Source organism: Drosophila takahashii, chromosome 3R (genome assembly GCF_030179915.1).
Source record: "Drosophila takahashii strain IR98-3 E-12201 chromosome 3R, DtakHiC1v2, whole genome shotgun sequence".
Lineage (NCBI taxonomy): Eukaryota > Metazoa > Arthropoda > Insecta > Diptera > Drosophilidae > Drosophila > Drosophila takahashii.
In genome coordinates this window covers 40,440,060-40,461,386 of record NC_091681.1, presented here as the reverse complement: position 1 = coordinate 40,461,386, position 21,327 = coordinate 40,440,060, and the positions used below count along the sequence as shown (strand labels likewise).

The 21,327-nt window shown below is 41.8% G+C and overlaps 1 protein-coding gene across 11 annotated transcripts in view; it reads left to right on the top strand.

The window, feature by feature from the left end:
* The window catches only part of heph (polypyrimidine tract-binding protein 1 heph), a 149,455-nt gene that overhangs the window by 21,157 nt on the left and 106,971 nt on the right, over positions 1-21,327 (top strand). For 6 of the 11 annotated variants that reach the window (XM_070216664.1, XM_070216662.1, XM_070216670.1 and 3 more), the window contains 2 exons: positions 876-905; positions 16,017-16,115. In XM_070216664.1, the coding sequence (XP_070072765.1) occupies positions 16,026-16,115 (90 nt within the window). In that variant the 5' untranslated portion in view covers positions 876-905; positions 16,017-16,025. Of the gene's footprint in view, positions 1-875; positions 906-16,016; positions 16,116-21,327 lie in introns of those variants that run through there. The other 5 variants (XM_070216666.1, XM_070216665.1, XM_070216668.1 and 2 more) reach the window with 2 other exon arrangements.

Here is a 21,327-nt window from a genome sequence, read left to right as displayed (position 1 = left end):
ACTGGAACAAGTTCAGTTGGTGGCCCTGCCAAAGGAGAGCGCTCGGCAATCGCAATTTGAAGTTATAATTTATTTAAGCATCCATTAAGGTGCACATATTGATGATCCCAGGATGTTAATGTTGGGGCTCCACTTGCGAAGTTGAGTGCAATTGCTACCTCGACAACGCCCGGGCAATTACTTTTGAGTTATTTGGCTTAATAGAAATTCAGCGAGCGTGCCGTGTTTGTCTTGTTCCAGCCATTACCCCCACTTCTCGACCTCCACCCACTTGATTCTGTTTCTGTTCCCACTCCCCACTTTCCGGCAATCCCAGGACTCACTTTGATTTTCATAAGTAAATGTTGGACCTCCTTTTTCGCCTAGCCAACCTAACGAACTTGCCTCCAGAGCAAACTCGAACGCAGGGAGGGTGGAGGGAAGACGAAGAGCCAGGGGATGCGTTGAGCGCTTTGAGAATCGATTATGAATTATTTGAGCTGGGCGAAATGACTTATGAGACACAAAAGAGTCCAAAAGACGCACAATGGCCACCACACACGGCTGGGCAAGTTATCATTGTTACATGTTGGGGGCGAACCCTGGGAACCCTGGGAATGAGTGAGGGGTGCGTGATAAATTCGCCGCTTTTGTCCTGCGGCCTGGCCAAAGGGATACTCCGCTTTTGTTGGCATTTTGACACTAATAAATTGAACAAAGAAAAAGCGCAACAAAAAAATTCATATTATTTTCGCACATTCTTGTCAGTGATTTATACCCTCGTTTTGATGAATTTTCAATTTCAAACTTAACTCATAAATGCCATAATTTATGCTCATATAACATTTACTTACAATGAAATTTAATTTTTCCTTTTCTCTTTTTTTTGCTTTCAGGTAAGTTTGCACTACGAGGAAAAAGAAAACGTAAGTCGGAATCATTTTGGCCATTAATTTATTTATTAATTACCCGAGGGGACGGCAAACAGCAGAAAGCGAGCAACTTCCTGCCCATTTCCGTGAAACCTTTTAAATAATTAATAATGCGCAACGTAATCGATTTTCATATAAATTGAGATTTATTTTGCCGTCGACGAAAAACAGCAACAAGAGCAACCGAAAACGGCTAATTTATTTTCCCCAGTTGCGCATTTTTATAGTGCAATTATCACGCCCCCCAATTCGAGTGGGTCACACACTCGCATCCTGGGTAAAAATCCTATAAATTAGTTAAACAAGCCGAAGGAAGAATCGAGAACCACGACCCTAACTGCTTCTATTTGGACAGTTGATTAATCGACAAACGCATTATGTTTTACTAATGTCTTTTCCCAACTCAAATAGCCGCGTGTGTGTGGGTTTGGGGCTTTTGTCTCTCAGGTTGCGTGTAACCGATGCCCAATTAAGTCGTTGCTCAAAGTGTCATCAATAGGCCCCCGCAATTGGAAATTAATTGCCAGCAAATTTGCCCCTAACTTGTCTAGATATCATTTGCAACAAAGGAGACAAACGACCCGATGGGCAGACTGTAGTATTTTGGTCTTTAAGGTTTCACCAACTTAGGCCAACTTTTTTTTTAAAGAAGGATGATCCTTAGATGCTTTACCAATTTCTGCCTTTGATTGCCCAACTTCAAAGTATATTTGGTTCTGATTAAAGGGAACAGTATACATTTCCTCATCAAATGCATTTGTCATAAATCTCAAAACGTTAAAAAAGGCAAAAGCAGGCTTTGCTCAATGAACGCGTCAAATGGCGTAGCGACGATCATAGAAGACTGAATATTTCGTGTGTGTGCGATTTTTGTTAATTTAAGTGACATTTTCGAGGGTAGCTGGTGAATTTATACGCAATTTTAATCATATTTTTATACCCGTTACTCGTAGAGTAAAAGGGTATATTGTATTCGTGCAAAAGTATGTAACAGCTAGAAGGAAGCATTTTCGACCCTATAAAGTATATATATTCTTGATCAGGGTCACTAGCCGAGTCGATATAGCCATGTCTGTCTGTCCGTCTGTCTGTCTGTCCGTCCGTATAAACGCTGAGATCTCGGAAACTATAAAAGCTAGAAGATTGGCGTTTTGCATGCAGATTCTAGGAGTTTCTACGCAGCGCAAGTTTGTTTCAAGAAAGTGCCACGCCCCCTCTAACGCCCACAATCCCTTATATACGATTTTAAATATTTTAATATTTCGGAAAAGTAACAAGAGAGAACGCTATAGTCGGGTTGGTGTCCCGACTATCTAATACCCGTCACTCAGCTAAAGGAAGTGCGAACGCTGTGCTCGGGTTGGTGTCCCGACTAATAATCGTAAGTCAGCTAAAGGTAGTGCGAGGGAGATAGATATATAAATATTGATTGCGTGGCGCTGGGCCACACGGACACACGGACGGACAGTCGGACATGGCTAGATCGACTCGGCTAGTGCCCCTGATCAAGAATATATGTACTTTATGGGGTCGGAAACGCTTCCTTTACATAGTTTTGCACGAATACAATATACCCTTTTACTCTACGAGTAACGGGTATAAAAATACAGTTTTATTGTGTTTATAAATACCTATCTAAATATCGAAATCGAAGAAATATTTCAAATCGGACCATTTGTTTAAAAGTTATGCGTGATCAAAGTTTTCTATCTCCATCTCCCTCGCACTCCCTTTACCTGAGTAACGGATATCTGATAGTTCTCTCTTGTTTTATGTCAAGCGTAGTAGTATTTAAAATCTCTCTTTTTTCTTGTAATGTTTTTGTGAAAGTAACTTTTATTTAAAAGAAAAAAGTTGTTCTACAATTTCGTTGTGGAAAAATCCAGCAATATCAATATCTTTTGTGAAATCCTCGGTCAGCCCTCGATTTCAACTGCACTTGCCTTGTGTCAGCCCCACCGGTTCGTTTTCCCTAGCGTTTATTTTTCTCTCGCGCTTTTTTTTCTGCCTTTTACTCAATTATGAAAAGAAATTATTAAGTGCGAGGCGCGCTAAATTAGCGCGCAATTGAGTGTGGCCAGGGGAATTGAGGTTGAGAAAGTGGGGGTGGACAGGAGACAGCCGTCTTTTCCCGGCTGAAACGTGTGTGCAACGTCTTTGGATTTCTTGGGTAGGAACTGTGGCCCCCTTGCCTGTTGCCTCATAATTTTTGCTACATTTCTAGCCAGACTGCCACACGTACGGTACTGGGTGCCACAGCCGGAGGGAGGTTATAAATGGCGCATATTTTGTGCATTTCATTTGCGTGATTTGCCAGCCAAAATGTAGCATTTTCCTAGTGCGGTTGCTTGTGGGCTCTCCATGCAAGAGAAATGTCTCTGCATTGTCCCACCGAAGGGAAGATATGTATATCTACTGGCTGACTGACGGATGATGATGATAATTCCGGAGGGCGAAGCAGAGAGCCAGAGACCTGACAGACGGCCAGGGCACTTTGCATCCAACAGGTGGCATTGGCCACAGCTACTTTGTTGGTAATACTGGGAATGTTGGCCGGGGATTTCTATGCATGTTGCTTGGACGTCTGCCAAATGCTGGGTGTGCGACTCTCTCGGTGGCACGGCAGCAACGTCATCGCTTCGGGTTATCAGAGCGAGCCAAGATGGATGTTTAATTGACCGCAAATAGAAACTATAAATTATGCCAACGAAAGATCTCACTCCCCCAACTGTTGCCGTTGCTAATAGGAAAATTGCCTTAATGAGGTTCGAGATTCAACGGGAGCGAGAAGCGAAGGGAAATCGTGTTGTGTGATCAACGCCTTGGCGGGTCTTATTAATCACAGCAAATGTGCAATTGACTATGCCGGTATTCTAAGTAACTCTTCGATTTTCTATATGTTGGTTCCCAATTGTTGTGGGGTCATTTTTCCCAAATAATTTATTTTTCCCAACTTTATCACAACTTGAATCTGAAATACGAATTCGCATGATACAGTCCGAACCCACAGAGAGGCGAAGTAATTTTCCATAGATAAATAAACAAATGCCAGACACCAAACTGGAGCATGATCCGCTCAGGAAAAAGAGATACATTTAAAAGGCAGACATGGCATTCATGATCATCACATAGAAGAGCCCACATTCACAAGGGGACCCCGTCAGCTAAATATTTATGCATGAGTATGAAAACAAAGTGAGCCAGAATTCAACATTTGATCATCTGAGATTTCTTGGAAATTGCACAATCCGCACGAACGGCGTGCCTTCTTCACAGTTCGTTTTCTAATGTATTCACATGATCTTTAAGTCGAATAGAATATATGGGAAGTTTTTAGCATGGTAATGTTTTACATTTTCTGCAGAAAATGGTGAAATTATATTTTCAGCTCGTGTTTTGTTGTTCCCGGGTGCCTTTTTTAACTTTACTGGTTGTGTTAATTATGCGGATCAGCAGACCAAAACATTATCAATCTAAATGCATTACACTTATTTGTACATAAGAGTGCAAAACAATAAACTTAATTATTAGCGCTCTTACGAATGGACATAACCGAATGTTAATCGAAGACAAATAAAGAATCCGATGTATATCCGATGTATATCTTGAAGAGTTACGTTTCCATTCTCAGGCCCCATTGGTGTCTATTGCTATAAAATATAAATAAAGCGTATTCTATAATGTAGACATAAATGAGAAATAAGAAGCGTTTTTAAGTATTCAGAGAATATATTTTAAATACATTTAAGCTATTGGCCTTATAAATGTATCTAAATTCCTAACTACCTCAGAAAAGCTAAGTACCGATACGGCTAGCTGCCTTATGATTTCCAAATTGTCAGCAAACTCATTTAACTTATGTGTCACTGTAATTTGTGGCTTTCCAGTTGGATTTAGCAGCTAGATTTCCCTTCGCGTGTGGCAGTTTCTCGTGGCAAACCCAGAAAGGCAGCCAGTCGAGTACTCCACATTCAAGAGCAGTCGAGTAATCAACTAAGTGACACGGATACGCGCTAAGTGCCTTCAATTGCTGTCGATCACTGGCTCTCGACTCAGGGGCCCAGCGATCTCAGTTCGCAAAAGGGGGTCAGTTCCCCCCTGCCCTCTGCCGCGTCCCCAATAACTATTTCCGCTGCAATTCAGTTATGACAAATTCAGCTGGGTGGCAAGTGGGGGTTTCGTGTTAATTACGCTTCTTGTCATATGCAGGCGGACAACCCGCTGACAGGACAATTTTAGAGCCTTCATCTGGGCACAACTTTGCCCGCTTCTCTCCTGTGGATCTCTATCTCTATCAAAATCCGAAACGAACTTTTCCGCGCAGCTCCCGCGCTTTTCCCCGCCATGTGTGTACGAGTTTTTCACATTGTTTGGGATTTTATGAGCGTGAAATTAAATTAATTAAAACTACACGACGTCTCGCTGTTCCCCGCACACGGCAAACACATGCCCTGCTCATAGAGAGGAGAAAAGCTGTCGGAGGCGTGTCAAACTCGGGCGTATAACCAATTTCGAGCTGCAGGAAGGTTGTCTGCGTTGGCCTCACTAGCTGTTCTGATTTTCTGCTTATTGCGTGGGTGTGGATAGGTTTGATGGCCACGTCTGTAGCCTTCTCAGGACCTTTCATATCCATTAACTTGGGCCAGGGAAACGGACTCATGAAAAAAGAGTATGTATATTAGGAATTATCTAATGCATAAAACTAAGGCAAGCGATTTTCAAACGATTATTTAATAATATATAGTAGGAATTAAAAAGAAAATGGTCATAGCCCCAGGAGTTATGAAACACACCCGCGCAGTTTGCAGTGTAAACCTTGTCCATTCAAACTCATATTTCCTATTCAGCCAGACAAGTGAAAGCGCTGTGAACTGCAAATGAAGCGGATTAAATTTCAGCTCCGCAAAAACGAAAAGGTTAAAAGATATAGAGGCAAAGCCAGCCAACTAATTGCTGATATCTGTGCGTCGTGCTTGTGTGCGTGCCAGGACTAAGCTGGCTGGCAGTTCACACATATGTATGTACTATCCATATACTGCTACCTGTGCATATATGCGGATGTCAAAGGTGCAGCAACTAAAACGCTGGCCATTCAACACGTCAGCAACGGCTTAACTTGTTGCACCCAAAGCCAGGGAGCAGGGCTAAAAGCTGAGCTGTCCGTTAGTTACACCTGCAGCTGACCGTTTGACTGGCGGCTTATACCTTCGGGGGGCTTCGAAAAAGGTCCTGCGCCAAAAGGGCCGACTCATAAATTATGTAGAACGTGAAAATGCAGCACGTTAAACACGTTTTCTGTCAATTTAATTTGTAATTAGTCACGGCGCTCATTTAAAAGCTCCTCCTGGGACACGACGACCAGTTGGCTGGCTGCTTCTTGGATTTAATTGAAATTGGCAGCTGCTAACCCGCAGCCCAAAAGCCAGCCACTTGCACGTGATTTTATTGCTAATTATTGTGTGAGTCTTCGAGGAGCACGACCGAAGTGTCATCATCCATCTCCTCCAGCAACGGTCCTCAGGTGCTGGCTATTCTACGTGCCGCAAAATTCACTTAGAGCTGCTGCCTCCCTGCATTGAGTCGCCTCTATTAATAGTCGCATGCTAATCAGACATTAAAAATCGTTTCGCTTCTTCAATTTGCATTCGACGGGTAGTTGAGAATGGCCTTTGTTTTATGGCAAGCACTAATGCTACCGCATTTGCAGGTACTGAACGAAACGATCAGTCTAGGTGACCGAGCAAATGAACCCAGCGGTCGTTCATTATTTACCATAAAGAGTTCGAAAGTAAGTTTACCTTAAATTATGCATTATTTTATTTAAAAACATATTTATTTACTTGTTATGATAGCAAAATGGTAGCCATAGGTTAGGGTTACCATACCCTTAGTAGTTTTATACCAATCTAAATGTGCCATACCTCTGTGAGTTTGTGGTAAAATTCTCTAGCAATCTACATTCAAATTTGTTTTTTAAACGACAGTGAATTTTTTAACCCTTTTCATGTTTGATTATTTCGTATTTGCAATGGTTTGCAGAAAGGAAATCAAAAAACTGCACTTGTAGATTCCATAGCTTCAGTAATTTTATTCCGATTTCAAAGTGGCATACCTACATTTTTAACCCATTTTCATGATTAATTTTCCCAAATTTCCAAAATTATACTAAAAGAAAATGCAAAAAATATTTTTTGGCGTGTACAAGTGTACAAACCCCGTAAGTATCTAACTACGAACAGATTTTTATTCCTAATAAATCCACAAACTTAAGACAGTACCGAAGGCAGATAAAGCCAACAAAAAATAATGGACACATCCGCTTGTTGCTGCCTCGAGGAAAACCATAAAAAGAACCCCACAGCAAGTGAACAAGTTTCGTTTCCTTTCGCCGCCAGCAGACACAAGAAACCTTAAAAGTTTCACATGGCTTAGATGGGGATAAAACTTAACTAAAATTCGCTGGAAAAAAACATACAAATTGCCTGGCGACAACATGTGCTATAATAGTTGCCGCCTTGTTGGGGCGGTTCTATAATTTCATTCAGTGTTATTGCGGTGGCAGTGTCTGAGGCAAGTTGTACTACTATTGCCGGCCGGCAGCCGCGTAAGTTGCTCGACAGGTTTTTCCACTTCCAGCTGGTATGAGCTCATCACCTGTAAGCGCTCGATCAGCTGTGGCGTAATAGCACGTCTTCACGGCATTTATACACTCAAGGGGGTGTCGGAAGGAGCGGGCAGATAGGGCTCATTTCGAAGTCATTAATTTGACGATGCTAAATGAGAATTTATGTGTCTGCTGCATCGGCGCAGGCCAGGGCAATTTCTCATGCACAAACATTTTTCAACGCTTGACAGAAAGACCGAAAAGAGTCACTCCGAGGCCCGAAACTCGTTCTTGTTGTTCAGATGTCATTAACACTCGTTGCCCGGCATGACCAAAAAAGCACAACAAAATAAACCACCAACAGACAAAAAAATAATCAACAAGACAGCTGAAAATGGAGGCAGAAAAGTCTCGGAGGCCGAGAACCTCATTACGCAGGCTTTACAAATTTATTAATATCCGAGTAGATGTCTACGTAAAAGGATATAAAGAACCCGAAATGGTCAATCTCATAGATAGGCAGCGAGTCTCGCAGCTAAATTAAATTTTCTATTTATATTTCTGATGCCGAAGTCTCAAATTATTTCACATATAAAAATGCCATCCAAATATTAGTAGTTTTCACTTTATATTAAAAAATGTATTACATGTAGTTACTGTTACAGGGGCTGATTGTTTTAGATTAAAATTCTTAGAGTACCTACATATGTCTTTCTAACACATGAGCTACATGACAGGCCATTAAAACAGTGTCATAAACAGTTTTCAATATTAATTTCTAGAACAATTCGCTGCTGGATAAATCCGAATATGGCGTAGATGCTGAACAAGCACTTGATCCCCTCAGTTTTGGGTTCCAGTTCAGTGTCGTTTTTAAAGTTTTTTGCCTTTTTTTGTACTCTGCGCATTCAATTTTACACTATGATGAAGCTCATTTATTGCCAGGAAAGCCGTGAAATGAGAGAGCCAAGCCAAACAAATTCGACAACAAAAGTCTTTAGTTAAATTCCAGGGCTTTTGTGTACTTCTTCTGTTGTTCTTTAATGTCTTTGTTTTTTTTTGTATTTTGGCCTGAGTCCTCTAAAGCGTCTTTTAATTTTTTGTTAACAGCCGTTGCGCAGTCGCAGTTCAAGGCCAACCTTCAACTCGTTAGTATGGATCAGACGTGTCTTTGCTGTGGGAGTGAGCAAACTAATTTCGTTAAAATGTTTTGGTTTTGTTGGCCCCTAATTTTTGAACACATTTGCACAGACAAATTTTGTCTGAAGGATTGGAGAACGTGGCGACCATTTGTTTCGGCTGCATCTGCCTTTGTGTTTTCTTTTCTGTCGGTTTTTGTTTTCCTGCTGCAATAGGACATTGTTTACTTTTGTTTTTCTGACTAACAAATTGCGAAAAAATGGATGAAAAATGAGAGGAAAACCATTGAGTGAGGTTAGGTGTAAAGCTCGAATTTGAAAATACCCAGCCCTAAAAAATGTATGTAGAAAAAAGAAAATACGTCAGAAGAGAAATCTGTTGGAGCTCAGGCTTCACCGCGAAGGAGATGGAAGCTATTGCTCCCAATATCATCAGGTGTTTTCATTTAATTTGCGAAAAATGTTTGTCTGCAGTCGGCGGACGGCCAAGATGAATGTGGCCAAGGTGTGTGAGTGCTCTATTTGCGACTGGGTGTGTCCACATGTGCTGCAGAGAATCAAAGATAAAAATGAGGAGTGTAGTGAGACAAAAGGCGTAGCGTTTTCTTGTCAGAAAGAGGATTAATTTTTCCATTTCCTAAAATATGCAGCGTATAATCTTAAACCAAACGAGAAGGACTTTCGAGCAGAAGGGCATTAGAAAACCTTATCGCTGCCAATTGCAATTGCAGTTTCCATTTCGGATGCAGTGCCTCATTTGCTGGCATTGTGTGAGGCCCGGCAGGAATTGAGTTGCCTGTGAGCCACCAGTGATTGCATGGCCAACACCTAAACCCATTGTGCGTTGACATTTTTAATTACACACACTGCGATGCCGTCTGTGTCACCCAACGAATGCTAAATGATGGATGATGCTGCTGGCCAACTTTGGGGACTCGGCTTGAATTTCGCATGCAGCATACGGAATGCAACTTGTAGAGAGCCAAGGCACTGAGAAAAAGTATTTCTTTTAAAAAATTAAACGTTGCAAAATTACATTTCAATTTCAATTTTGGATTGATTAATGTACTGCCCTTATATGATGATTTTGTTAGGCAACCTTTTTTGTCATTTGTTTAAAAAATTAATAATAAGGATTACTTAAATTTGTCCTTTGACATCACTTGTACTTTAAAGAGTTGTTACTTAAAGTTGAACAGTATATCTATTAAAAAAAAATAGATAACTAATAATCAGCGTCAGTGGAACTTTTCTGAAATCAATAGAATTTGTTAGCCTTTTCGCCTAGTGCAGCAACTTGCAACTTGCAGCCTTCATCTGAGTCGCCTTGCCAGCCAGAGGAGGCTTACCCTAAGCCAGACGAAAGTAGCAGCGTTACAGCCATTTCACACACTGTCTACCGCCCTTGTCCTTTGTCCCTTGCCCCTCTCGCTCCCCTCAGCCAAATAAAGGCTGCGCAGCGGTTTAGGGTGCGAGTGGTAGATCAGATCAGAATGCAAAAAGGCGAAATTCGTTGACGATGTCCTGATGTAAAGCAAACAAAGGACGATGAGAGGCGGAATGGCTGCGAGCTGAGAAGGGCGTAGAGGGACAGACTAGGACTGGATTTTCTCCGCACTGAGCTGAGGCTTTTTTGTGTTTGTTGCTGCTTTCAACACTAATGCAATTTGAAGCGGCACAAAACCGCACACATGCACTTCCAGAAGAGCACACACGCCCATATGTGTGAGCCAGCAAAAGCCGCTGCGAAGGCGTCAACACTAACAACAAATCCTTAACAGAAAAGGATTTTCAACACATTTGCTTGTGCGTTGCATAGTTTTAGGCGTAGCGCCGAGTCCGTTAAATCCTCAGACACGCCCACACCAATTGGCGCACGGAACTCCGATTTTCCTGGGCGCCAGATCAAAAATGCATGGCTCACAAAAGCGGGCTATTATTTCGCACCTTTCCTGGCCAGAGCTTCTCGCTGTCAGTGCTGCCAGCAATCTGTTATCAAAAAAAGCAGCAATTGTTAGAAAATCGCTTCAAAAATTGTAAATACGAAATAACATGACTGACGAAATACTTTATATCATAAATAAATCGATGAGAAATTAGGGCGAAAATCAAAATGTTCTTATAGATAATGTCTGTTTAGGAAGAAGCTTACATTTTTTTTCTAAGACGTGCAAAATACACATTTTTTTAAATATATTATTTTAGTGGAATGTACACATACCTCTTTTTCGTCAAAAACTTAATTGCATCTTAAAAGTACGATGGTTTTTCATACAACCAACATTCTGGACTTAAAATAGCCAGTTGAGCAACTCGGCTTCACTCCTCTGCCCCTGAGTGCCGGTCTTATCATTATCACCGTCGCCTCCCGTTCAATAGCCGCCCGTTTGCTGTGAACTGAATTTATGCAAATGCCCGCATTTCGCTTTTCAATTTTGCAGTCTTACAATTCCATTTCCCTGCCTCTCCTCCTGCTTCGCCCATTACTCTTCTGATCTGTGTGTTGCAACAAGTTCGTTCCGTTGTGGGCTGCAACTTCTTGGCGTGTTTTCCTAGCGCATTAAGCCAACACCGAGTTTTGTGAGTGAAATATGTGCGTCATTCTTTGCCACAGGCTGCCCTCCCTCCTTCGCCCCGCCCTCCCTCCTTCGCCTCGCCCTGCAACCGCTCACTTTATTTACTTTCACTTGTCATGCTAAATCTGCACAATTTCTTGGTTGGATTTCGTTATTGTTGCCAGGCTTCCGCAGTGGTTGCGACTGTGGCAGTTCTGTGGCTGTGATTGTGGCCAAGTGGGTGGTGCTGCTGCTTAGTGTCACAAATCTAAACGATTTGAGCTTTTTAATGCGATTTGGCCGGCTCCTCGCTGATTGATGCAGTCCTTGCCCTGATAAGAGTAAATACGAAATTTGTCTGGCAATCTGTTGATTGCGGGCAAAGCGTGGGAGCATGAGCAGAAGAATTCATTTAGTTGCTGTAGACTTGGAAATTTGTTTTTAATTTTCATCTTTGAGAAAGTTTCTTGTTATGATCTTCCAATTGTAAAATAACAACAAGAGAGAACGCTATAGTCGGGTTGTTGTCCCGACTATCTAATACCCGTCACTCAGCTAAAGGGAGTGCGAGGGAGATAGATATATAATTTTTGATTGCGTATAACTTTTTAATGAATGGTCCGATTTGAAAAATGTCTTCTACATTTCGATAGGTATAAATATACACAACAAAATTGCATTTATACTTCTCGGAAATCTTTAAAGATGTGGGCGCAGGACCCATTTTAAAATCGTTAGTGGGCGATTGTGGGCGTTAGAGGGGGCGTGGCGCTCGGCTAAAATAAACTTGCGCTGCGTAGGAAGCCAAAGAATATGTGTGGGAAATCTCAACCTTCTAGCTTTTGTAGTTTCTGAGATCTCAGCGTTCATACAGACGGACAGACAGACAGACAGACAGACAGACAGACAGACAGACAGACAGACAGACAGACAGACGGACAGACGGACATGGCTAGATCGACTCGGCTAGTGACCCTGATCAAGAATATATATACTTTATGGGGTCGGAAACGCTTCCTTCTAGCTGTTACATACTTTTGCACGAATCTAGTATACCCTTTTACTCTACGAGTAACGGGTATAATAATGTTTTTTTATTGCACTAAACATCCCAGCAGACTACTTAGTTAATTAATCACTTGAACAAAAGATCCACAGCGTGTTTGTTGTGTGTTTTGTTATCTTTTAAAGAGATTCCAATGATTATGCAAATTGATTGGAAGTAATTGTACTCATGAGCAGGTTCAATGCTCTGGGCCAAGTGGAGCTGAGTCAGCTGCCAGCGGCTAAGCCAAGCCACCTGTTCATTAAGCCGGCACCTTTGTGTTTGTGCAATACGCGATATCAGTGCCATGGGCGCAGCGGTCTCCGCCCGATTTATTCACAGAGTAACTTACACTTGTAAAATAGTAAATATAGTTAGAACTGAATTCTTAATTTCGACAACGTTTTAAAAACCTACAGTTCATATTAACGAACTCTATTTTATAAAGGTGTCCCTCTATAGATTTCATAGTAATAGATTTTTTCAAAATTCGTATTCATTTCATTTTCTCATTGCTCAACTGGTAAGATTATAGCATTTTTTTCGCAGTGGATAACCCGTGCAAAAGTGGTCGCTTGATTTGCTGCACGATTGGCACAGCTGTTGCTGCTGAGGGTTCCGTTGCAGTTATTGCTTCTGCTGTGCCGTTGTTGCCTGCAGCTGTGGATGCGTCGCGCATGCTCAGTGAAGTGGAAAACTCGACGACGGCGACGACGGGCGACAAATGCCATGAACTTGTTGCAGGTTGCAATTGTGACAGGTTGCGAGTTGCTGGTGTCGTTGCAATTGCTGCTGCCTCTGAGTTTGTGTGCCTGTGCCGTTCGGCCTTCAACTTCGCTCAACTGAACTTAACCGAATGATGTATGATTGCCGTTGCTGTTGTTGCTGCAACTGCTCATTAATCATTGTTTTCGTGGGTGGCTGGGCAGCCCCCTCTCCCCTCGGGCCTAATTGTGCATGCAGCATCGGAGGCAACAGTCCCGCTACATCGTTTCGCTCTCATTGCTGCCATATTACATTTATTATCCTGCTCGAATGCCATGGATGTCCACCACAAAACTGGACAAATTAACGCGTGGGTGGTCCAACGGTCGTGAAAGTGGGCGGAGGAGGGTGGCGGACAGTGAGGGGGCTTGGCAGGAGCGAGAGGAATCAGGACATGGACCGAGACCGAGGCGGAGTCATGCATCAATGTCGTGATGAAGGAAGGAAGGCCTTTCAGGAAACGTTTGCACTGAGAAAAGAGAATGTTTTTGCAGTAAGAGTTTCATTTTATTAAGAGAAATGTATTATTTATAATAATTTTTTAATAGAAAGAGGTTTATTCTTTTGCGCGATTAAGAGAAATGTAGTATTTTTAATACTACCAATAAAAACAAATTCGAGCATATAGCTATAAAAGCCCATTTTATTGCAAAGAATTACTCATAGCTAGATCCAGTTTCGATCTTAATTTTAGTGTGAAAGTTCGGGAGTTGGGCATTTGTTGCGAGAGCACTTGCTAGCGTCCATGTGGCTGCCACATGTGGCATGGCCATGAGTTCATCTGCGAGTGTGTCCCGCCATCTGCCAGTCTGAATTCCCGATTCTCCGTTCTCCGTTTCTCGCATTCTGCAATTCCCGCCTGCCGATCCGCCCCTCGTCGACGCTGGCGATTCCCGTTGCTGTGTCGCGTGTCAGCATAAAAAGCCGGCTACAATGTTGGAAAGTCAGTCAGGCAACGTCAATTTCCGTTTGTTGTCGTCATTAAAATGCAAGCCAAGCCACGCTCCGCTGCACTTTGGCACTACTTTTGATAATGATGACGACTACAACTGTAGCGGCAATGGGCGGGTCCGTCGGGGAAAACGAGTTGCAGAACAACAAATACGTAATGCTGAAATTCTATTAATTAGTTTGCCAAGCTGCCCATGTAAATGACACTTTTGTAGCACTTAAAGCAATTTAGTGTGAAATGCGTAAACAAACTGACAGCCGGCTGACAGACAGTAAAAGCCGTGGAGAGAGGGGGCTCTAAAGGTGGAATGGAGAAAAGTGTGGGACATAAATAGTTTTGTTATGATGCCTCTGCATTTATGTTGATGGCTTGGTAATCGATCGTTGACAAGTCATTGATTGTTGGGCAGGAAAAGAAACACGTGTCAGTTGGCAATACCTCCCAAGTTGCGGCTACAAAAGGGTGCCAGTTTGCTGACAAGTGTAATGCGATAGGAAATTTCTTTGCCCAAATGTTTTAGCAAATTGTAGAGTTGGGGAGGCGTGAATTTGTAAGCATGGAAATGACTCCCGAGGCAGAAGCCTGAGGAACGAGGCCGGAAATTGAAATATTGTCGGAGTGCTACCATTTTTATGACGTTCACTCTTCCTCGCCTTTTCCAGAACACGCTGTCCGTTTTTTTGCCGACTAATGTTGCAATTCCGATTCTCCGTTGCAAAAGTTTTGACAACATTTGCCACTTTGTCATGCCATTTTAATTTTCAACATTTTGCTCTGCACTGTGAGAAAGAGCAAAATAATCTTAGGCTTAACCATATCTTTTCAGAAAATTTAAATCAAAGCCGAAGAAATGTCCTCTAACTTTAAATATTAAAATATTACAATATGTATTCGATTTTATTTTTGTTGTTTTTTTTTTTCATAATGCCGACGTTTTGGACTACTTGAAGTCTAAGCCGTCATGACCTCGAGCTAAAAACTTCTCTATAAAAAAAAAGGTTGTATTAAAAGCTAATATTTGGTTTTTTAGTTAAGTTAAAGATGTTATTTCTTGTGTACGGATCTCTCATTCTATTCGCTCTATATTTGCTTCTGTGATTTTATTTTACTTTGTACTTGTTGTAGTTGGCGCTGCTCTTTATTCCCGCAGCCTTTTATACTCGTTTCTGCTCGTATTATGACAAAGTCGAAAACTTTTTATTGGTTGAAAAGAAAGGCGCGAGTTCGGCGCAGAGAAAGGGGTCAGAAAAGCGGGGAAAACGGGAGGCCAGGCTATGATTTATTTGGCGCCTGAAACGAAAAACCAAAACGAAATGCAGCGCAACGAAATGAAGCCATCAAAAACGTTGACATCGTTACGCAAAAGCGGAAATGACAATGATGATGGGCGCCAAATGAAACGATGGTCACGCCCCGCCCCGCCCACGTCCTTCGTCCGTTTTGTCGAATGAAATGCAATGCGGTCGGGATTTGTATGTGCTGGTGTGTGTGTGTGCCTCTGCGAACAGTGGGGCAAGAGTGTGCGGGGGGTTTGGGGGTGATTCCTGTGTTGGCTGCCATTAAAACGCGTGAAATTGAAAAGGCGAAAAATTGCAATGCCAACGGTGAACTGGAAACTACAGGAAAATGGCGAAAAGAGCGCAAAGTTTATGTGGGCCAAGTGTCGGAGGGAAAAGTGCAGCAGCTGTTGCATTGATTCGCTTATCAGCGAGCCCAATCTCAATGTTTTTACGAGGGCTTTCAGCTCGTGGCAAGGCTTACACTGGGATTGTGAAAGCAGACCAGTTATTTCGTTTACGTAAACATTAAGTTTTTATGAATGAAAACCGTTTACCTTTTTTAAAATCTTAAAACTGTAGAGGTTTTTAATAGCAACTTCACCAACAATTAAATACATTTAATTTAAATTGATTTCTTGGCCATATAATTTAAAAGCTTAAGTATACCAAAATAATAACCACCCTCACCCAAACACTTCTTTCCGTTAATTGCCAATCCATATCCGACTAACATACGTGTGTCTCTTTCTCTGTTTGCATTCACAGGTAGCGACCATGATGTCCTGCCCCCTTCCCATGCAATTACCGATACCGATTCCTTCAATACACAAATCAGAATTTGCACCGGTTCACATTGGAGTCAAGGTAAGTTGATCCAATCTCTCATTATTACATTACATTATCCATCCCAGCCATTTTCTCGACCGCACTTCCCGATATCCCTTCCACTTCCATTTCCTTTTTCATCCTCAGTCTCTCGTCTCTCGACTTGAACATTTGTTTGCTTGCCATTATTAAATAGTAAATTAAGCGCATAAATGCGAAAATCATGCAAATCTGCTGGAACCCGATGGCAGAAAGTCAACAAGTGGGGCAAAATGCTAAATGTAAATGTTGCCAACGAACTGGAGCGCACACACACACACTTGGCACAACGAACGCACACATGTCAAAGAGCCCGGTCTATTGTTGACATTATTGCAAAACATATACACACTCAGCGTATAGACCCGGCACAGATATTTACGTGAAATAATGTGCGGCACTAAATCAAATCGTTGTTGCCCCAAGATGGCGCCAGGCCAGCCAACCCCCTACCGCCTCCCGCCCTCATTTGACTGCGGCTTTAATACGAAGTGATCACATTTTAATGATACCGAAATGCACTGCACATTGTTTGTTTCTGCCGAAGAATAATGGTGTCAAGCAGCTTGCGGTGTGGGAAGGGCGAGGAAAGAGTTTCAAACATTCCCACGGATTGCGTCACGTTTGATAAATGCCAGAGCACATTTTTCTTGATTTTGTTTGGGTGTCCTTCCTGTCCTTCTGTTTCTTTTTTTGTATATACTTTTTTGTTTGTTGTCTCGCTTAAATGCCACACATAAATCTATTTTTGAATGAAAGCCACTCGCAGGATGCGTGGCGTATGCGCAATATTTCTTCTCGCCACAAGAGGGATATTTTTATACGTTCGTTTGTTTGTGGTTTGTTATCTGAAGAGGAAACTGTGCTTATTGTTTGCATAATGGACGCTCGTTAGCGGGGGTGCAACCCTCGGAGGGTGCGCAAGTCGGCTGCAATTCGGGGTAGGTAAAGAGTCTCCAAAGCCTTTTTTGGAGGCCTCCCCAATATAAATGCGCTTTTAATTTCCTTTCCAATCCCCTTCTGTCAGCTGCTCTTTTTCGTAAATGACAGCGCCTGCAGTGGCCTTTTCCCTTCCAGAGCCCGTGGTATTTTATCTTAATGAAAAATTAAATGATTTTGCCCACAAACCAGAAATAAGCAAAAGTGTTTGTGTCACTTCAAAAGATACATTTACTTTGTGCGGATTTTCTGTGTGCGGTTTCTTGTGGAATGCATGAAAATTGTCATGCCAAATTCAGCGATAATTTTATTCATGTGAACAAACGGAAATTCCCAAATAATTGAGCCGAGTATGCTGAAAAGTATGTAACACTATATGAAAATCGGACCTCATTTACCCACGCCGTGCACTTTAATTATTTCCGAATACCCGACTGCACGGCAATTAAAAAACAATCACAGAGTGTCCCTTTATTTGCATTCCTTAATTATCCATCGGCATCAGCTCAAAGGTTAACGAGCAGCCAATAAATCGCGATTTATGAAAACAGAAAACACGAAAAAAAGAGAAATGCCACTGCAGCTTAACCGCTGACAGGCTTTTACAATTATGAGCTGAACCCGAACCAACCCGGCTCAGTGCGGTTAATATCCTGATCTGCCGACGCGACTAATTAAGGCAAATCGCAACACGCAAAGTAGTCCAATGATAACCAGTTCATAAAAAGGCAACAAAACCGTTGCGGGGAGAAATATTTAATAAAACGGCGGCCGGTGGAAAAAATCGGCTGGAATTAAACGAGCTGCCAGGTCCCGCTGACTGCTGCTGTTAAACCCAATTTCCTGCCCCGAGGTGCCAGCGGTGGAACTTACACTTGACCGCGCGGCATAAATCACGCGGGGCGGTGGGTCGGAAGGGGCTGGTTGGCTGGCTTGGTTGGGTGGGTTAGGCTGGCCGGGGGCATCTTCATTGGTCATAAAAAGGGCGTTTAAAAAATACCGTGTAAAGGTGAGGCTGGAAAAATAATATTTAATAACAAAGAAATACAGAAGACAATGAAAAAGTCTGCTTTTTATGGGGTAGAACAGGAGGGGTGGTGTGTTATTTCTGCAGCTGACGCTTTTTTCAGAATTTAATTTAGTTTATAATGCTTCAATTGGTAATAAATGCAGGTTGGTCCTTTTATTTACATGGCCACTAGTATTTGAATACCTGCATTATTTTTCGCGAAAATAAAGAAGATTCATTCAATCTTGGCAGAATACATAAACTTTTTTACCTATAGGAAAAAACTGGGTTTTTACATTTGACCCTCTTGAAATGAAGAATTTATTTATCTCTGATCTGTTTTTCACAACTGATTTAGTTTCGGATTAGAACACATAAACCATCTTGGGCGACGTGACTTGGTTCAAAGGCCTTCAAGCTTCAGGACTTCCGCCATTCGCTCGTCCAGCAGCCACTCAGGTGTGCTCAGCTATTCCCTTTGCCAGCTGGAAGGGTGATGATGAGGCCAGCACCCTCTACTACCCGCTGACCTTACTATCCCGTCCATTGCACCGTGAACTTAAGGGACAAGACAGGACCGAAACCGGTGACCGAGCAAGGAAATGCTTCCGCTGCTACTGTTGCTCTGGCTTTCGTGGTCTACACTGGAAAAAGTTTTGTTACGGTTCTGTAGACCAAATTAGCGGATCAAATACTTTTAAAAAGTACGATAATCGCAGTTTCGCTTTTTCGTTAATAATAATATTTTTTTTGAGCTCCACAAAAGCGTTTTAACATTATTGTGGTAATTTTCCGGTTAATTTTCTTTTTTCCAAGTGTCCTTACTGTTTCTTCTCCTTTGAGCGCCTTTATCTTCCTTGCTTCATCTTCTCCTGCCGGCATACACTCGCATTTGTTTTTCTTATGCTTCTTATTAATAATTTAAGCTGTGTTTTACTCCTCGACGAGGACAACGCATTGTTTGCCCCGTAATGTTTGTCTGTCTGAGAATCCAGCTGCCCCACGATTCCTTACAAAGGATTGCACCTCACTTACATTTTGGGGCGTTGTGTTAAGTTCCCGCTTCCCACCACCCACAACCCGCAACCCACCTTAACCCATCAGCTGGCACAGGTTGTTTTATTTTTTATTTCCACTCAAATTGTTTTATTTGCAACATACACAGCGAAACACTGGGAAGACCCCAGACGCTTGGCTTTATTACGGTGATTTTTCTTGGACGCATTCGTGAGCTGTCTGCCCGCTGCTGCTCCTTCTCATTTTTCCTGCATACCTTTTGTAATTTTTATGATTTTATTCGGCTGCCTTGCCTCAACTTTTGATATGCGTTTTCCTCGCATTTTCCTTTTCTTTATTATTGTAATTCATATAAAACAGAAAAGGCGAGGGAGAGCTAAGAGCAGCCAGTAGTTCCTCGCCCTCGACTCCTCGTTCCACTCGATATTTGCTTTTGTGCGATGCGTAATAAGCAAGAACAACAAAAGGTAAGAAACCTTTTCGAGAAATTAAAAGGAAAACTCGGCAAAGAAGGGAGGTGGAATTACGGGGCTTTTGGCAGGGGAAAATCTCGAATCCATGACCGAGTATCAGCGGAGCACATGAACCGCATACAAAAAGTTAAGAGCAGTCCAACGCTGAAACACCCTGCTGTTTAAAAGATACAATGAAAATGTTGGATTAAGCTGTGAGATATGTAACAGCAGATATATTAAATTATAAAATACATTATTTTTTAAAAGTTAAATAAATAACTTCATTATAATGAAACTCTTATAAGTTTACCAACTGTGTGCAACAATTAATTAAAAAAAAACCGTGATCAAAAAAATGTGTTTCGTTACTATCGAGTAAACAATTTGAACTTAAATGGGAGTTACTCTCTGGTAAATTGTCTGGATTGTTAAAGCTTATATTTACCCTATATACCCTTATACTTTTCCATCACTGGATACACTTAATCCACCAAGGACATCGTCTTTTGTTGTCCTTTGTTGATGGTTTGATTCTTGGCTCAGTTGCTCGTTTTTTTTTTTTGGTTCCTTGGCAAGCGTTAAAAATTATAGTTATTTAGTGCGATTGCGAAAACACACAGGAGTAGCGTGGAAGTGCGGGCCATTTTCTGGATCTTAAGGAGCATGGCACATTAGACATGCACGCATGGCAATCTTTTAAAATCAAAATTGCGTCGGCCCATTAGACCCGGCGCTTCAACAAAGGCTAATTATTCCCCCGTTTACGGCCTCAGGCCACAAAACAACCGTTAAACGAAAAATATTATTTTGCGTAGCCCGCTTTTGTGCGTGTCCAAACTATTCGGGCACGCAACTGAAAAGAAAAGGAGTGGGTATTACGAAATGGGGATAGCCAGTTAACAAGCAGCTTGTTGCTTGTGCCATAAGTCAATTTGGGTGGGAGTAAGGGCAAGACAAAAAAAAACTATTTGCCTTAGGGGGTACAAGTAGAAGATGCACTTGGAAAATCAGTAGGAAAATTGAGTGAATGTTGTTCTTAGTTTTTGAATATTTTATTTTTAATATTTGAAATAGAATTTTGATTAAATCAACTCATATTTTATCTAGCATTGATTTCATTAATCCATGCTTTCTCAAGAGAACGTTAAATCCCTATAAATAATTTTAGATTGTAAGCTGAAAGTCTACATTTCTACTACATTTTTTAGGTGTAGCTTTATATTATAAGAGGGTCATGTGTGTGACAATCGAAAAAGGATACACATTAATTTCAATTAAGGCGTTGCGAAACGCCCCACCGCTTTCTCAAACAGCCGGGCAGCTACTTGTCCTCTTATTCGTGCTGCCCCACGGCGTCTTGAGCTCATCGCTGCCCCGTTGTTCTTCTGTGATTCCATGTTCTTGTTCTTGTCAAGCGTGCGTTTTACTTACTATTTTGCCGGGGTGTGGGTGAGCATTATTTATTATAGTTGCACACAAAGGACAACAAGGACACAATGGCTTCTGTGGGTAACAGGAAAAGAAATGACACGAAATGATTCAATTCCCAGGTGACTCGTTAAAATTTCAAGACGAAACATTTCGCATGAAAAATCAAAGCGCATTCCAATAGAATGTTTTTAAGTGGCTTTAACTTGAATTGGTCAAGAATCGAATGAACATATACAATTGGGGTAATAAAATTGAATCATTAGTATCCATGCAAAGTATATTTTTTTCATTCTCGGAAATGAAATTTAAATATATTCGATTTGAAAATTGTGCTCCGTGCACTGCAATAATTATTAGTGGC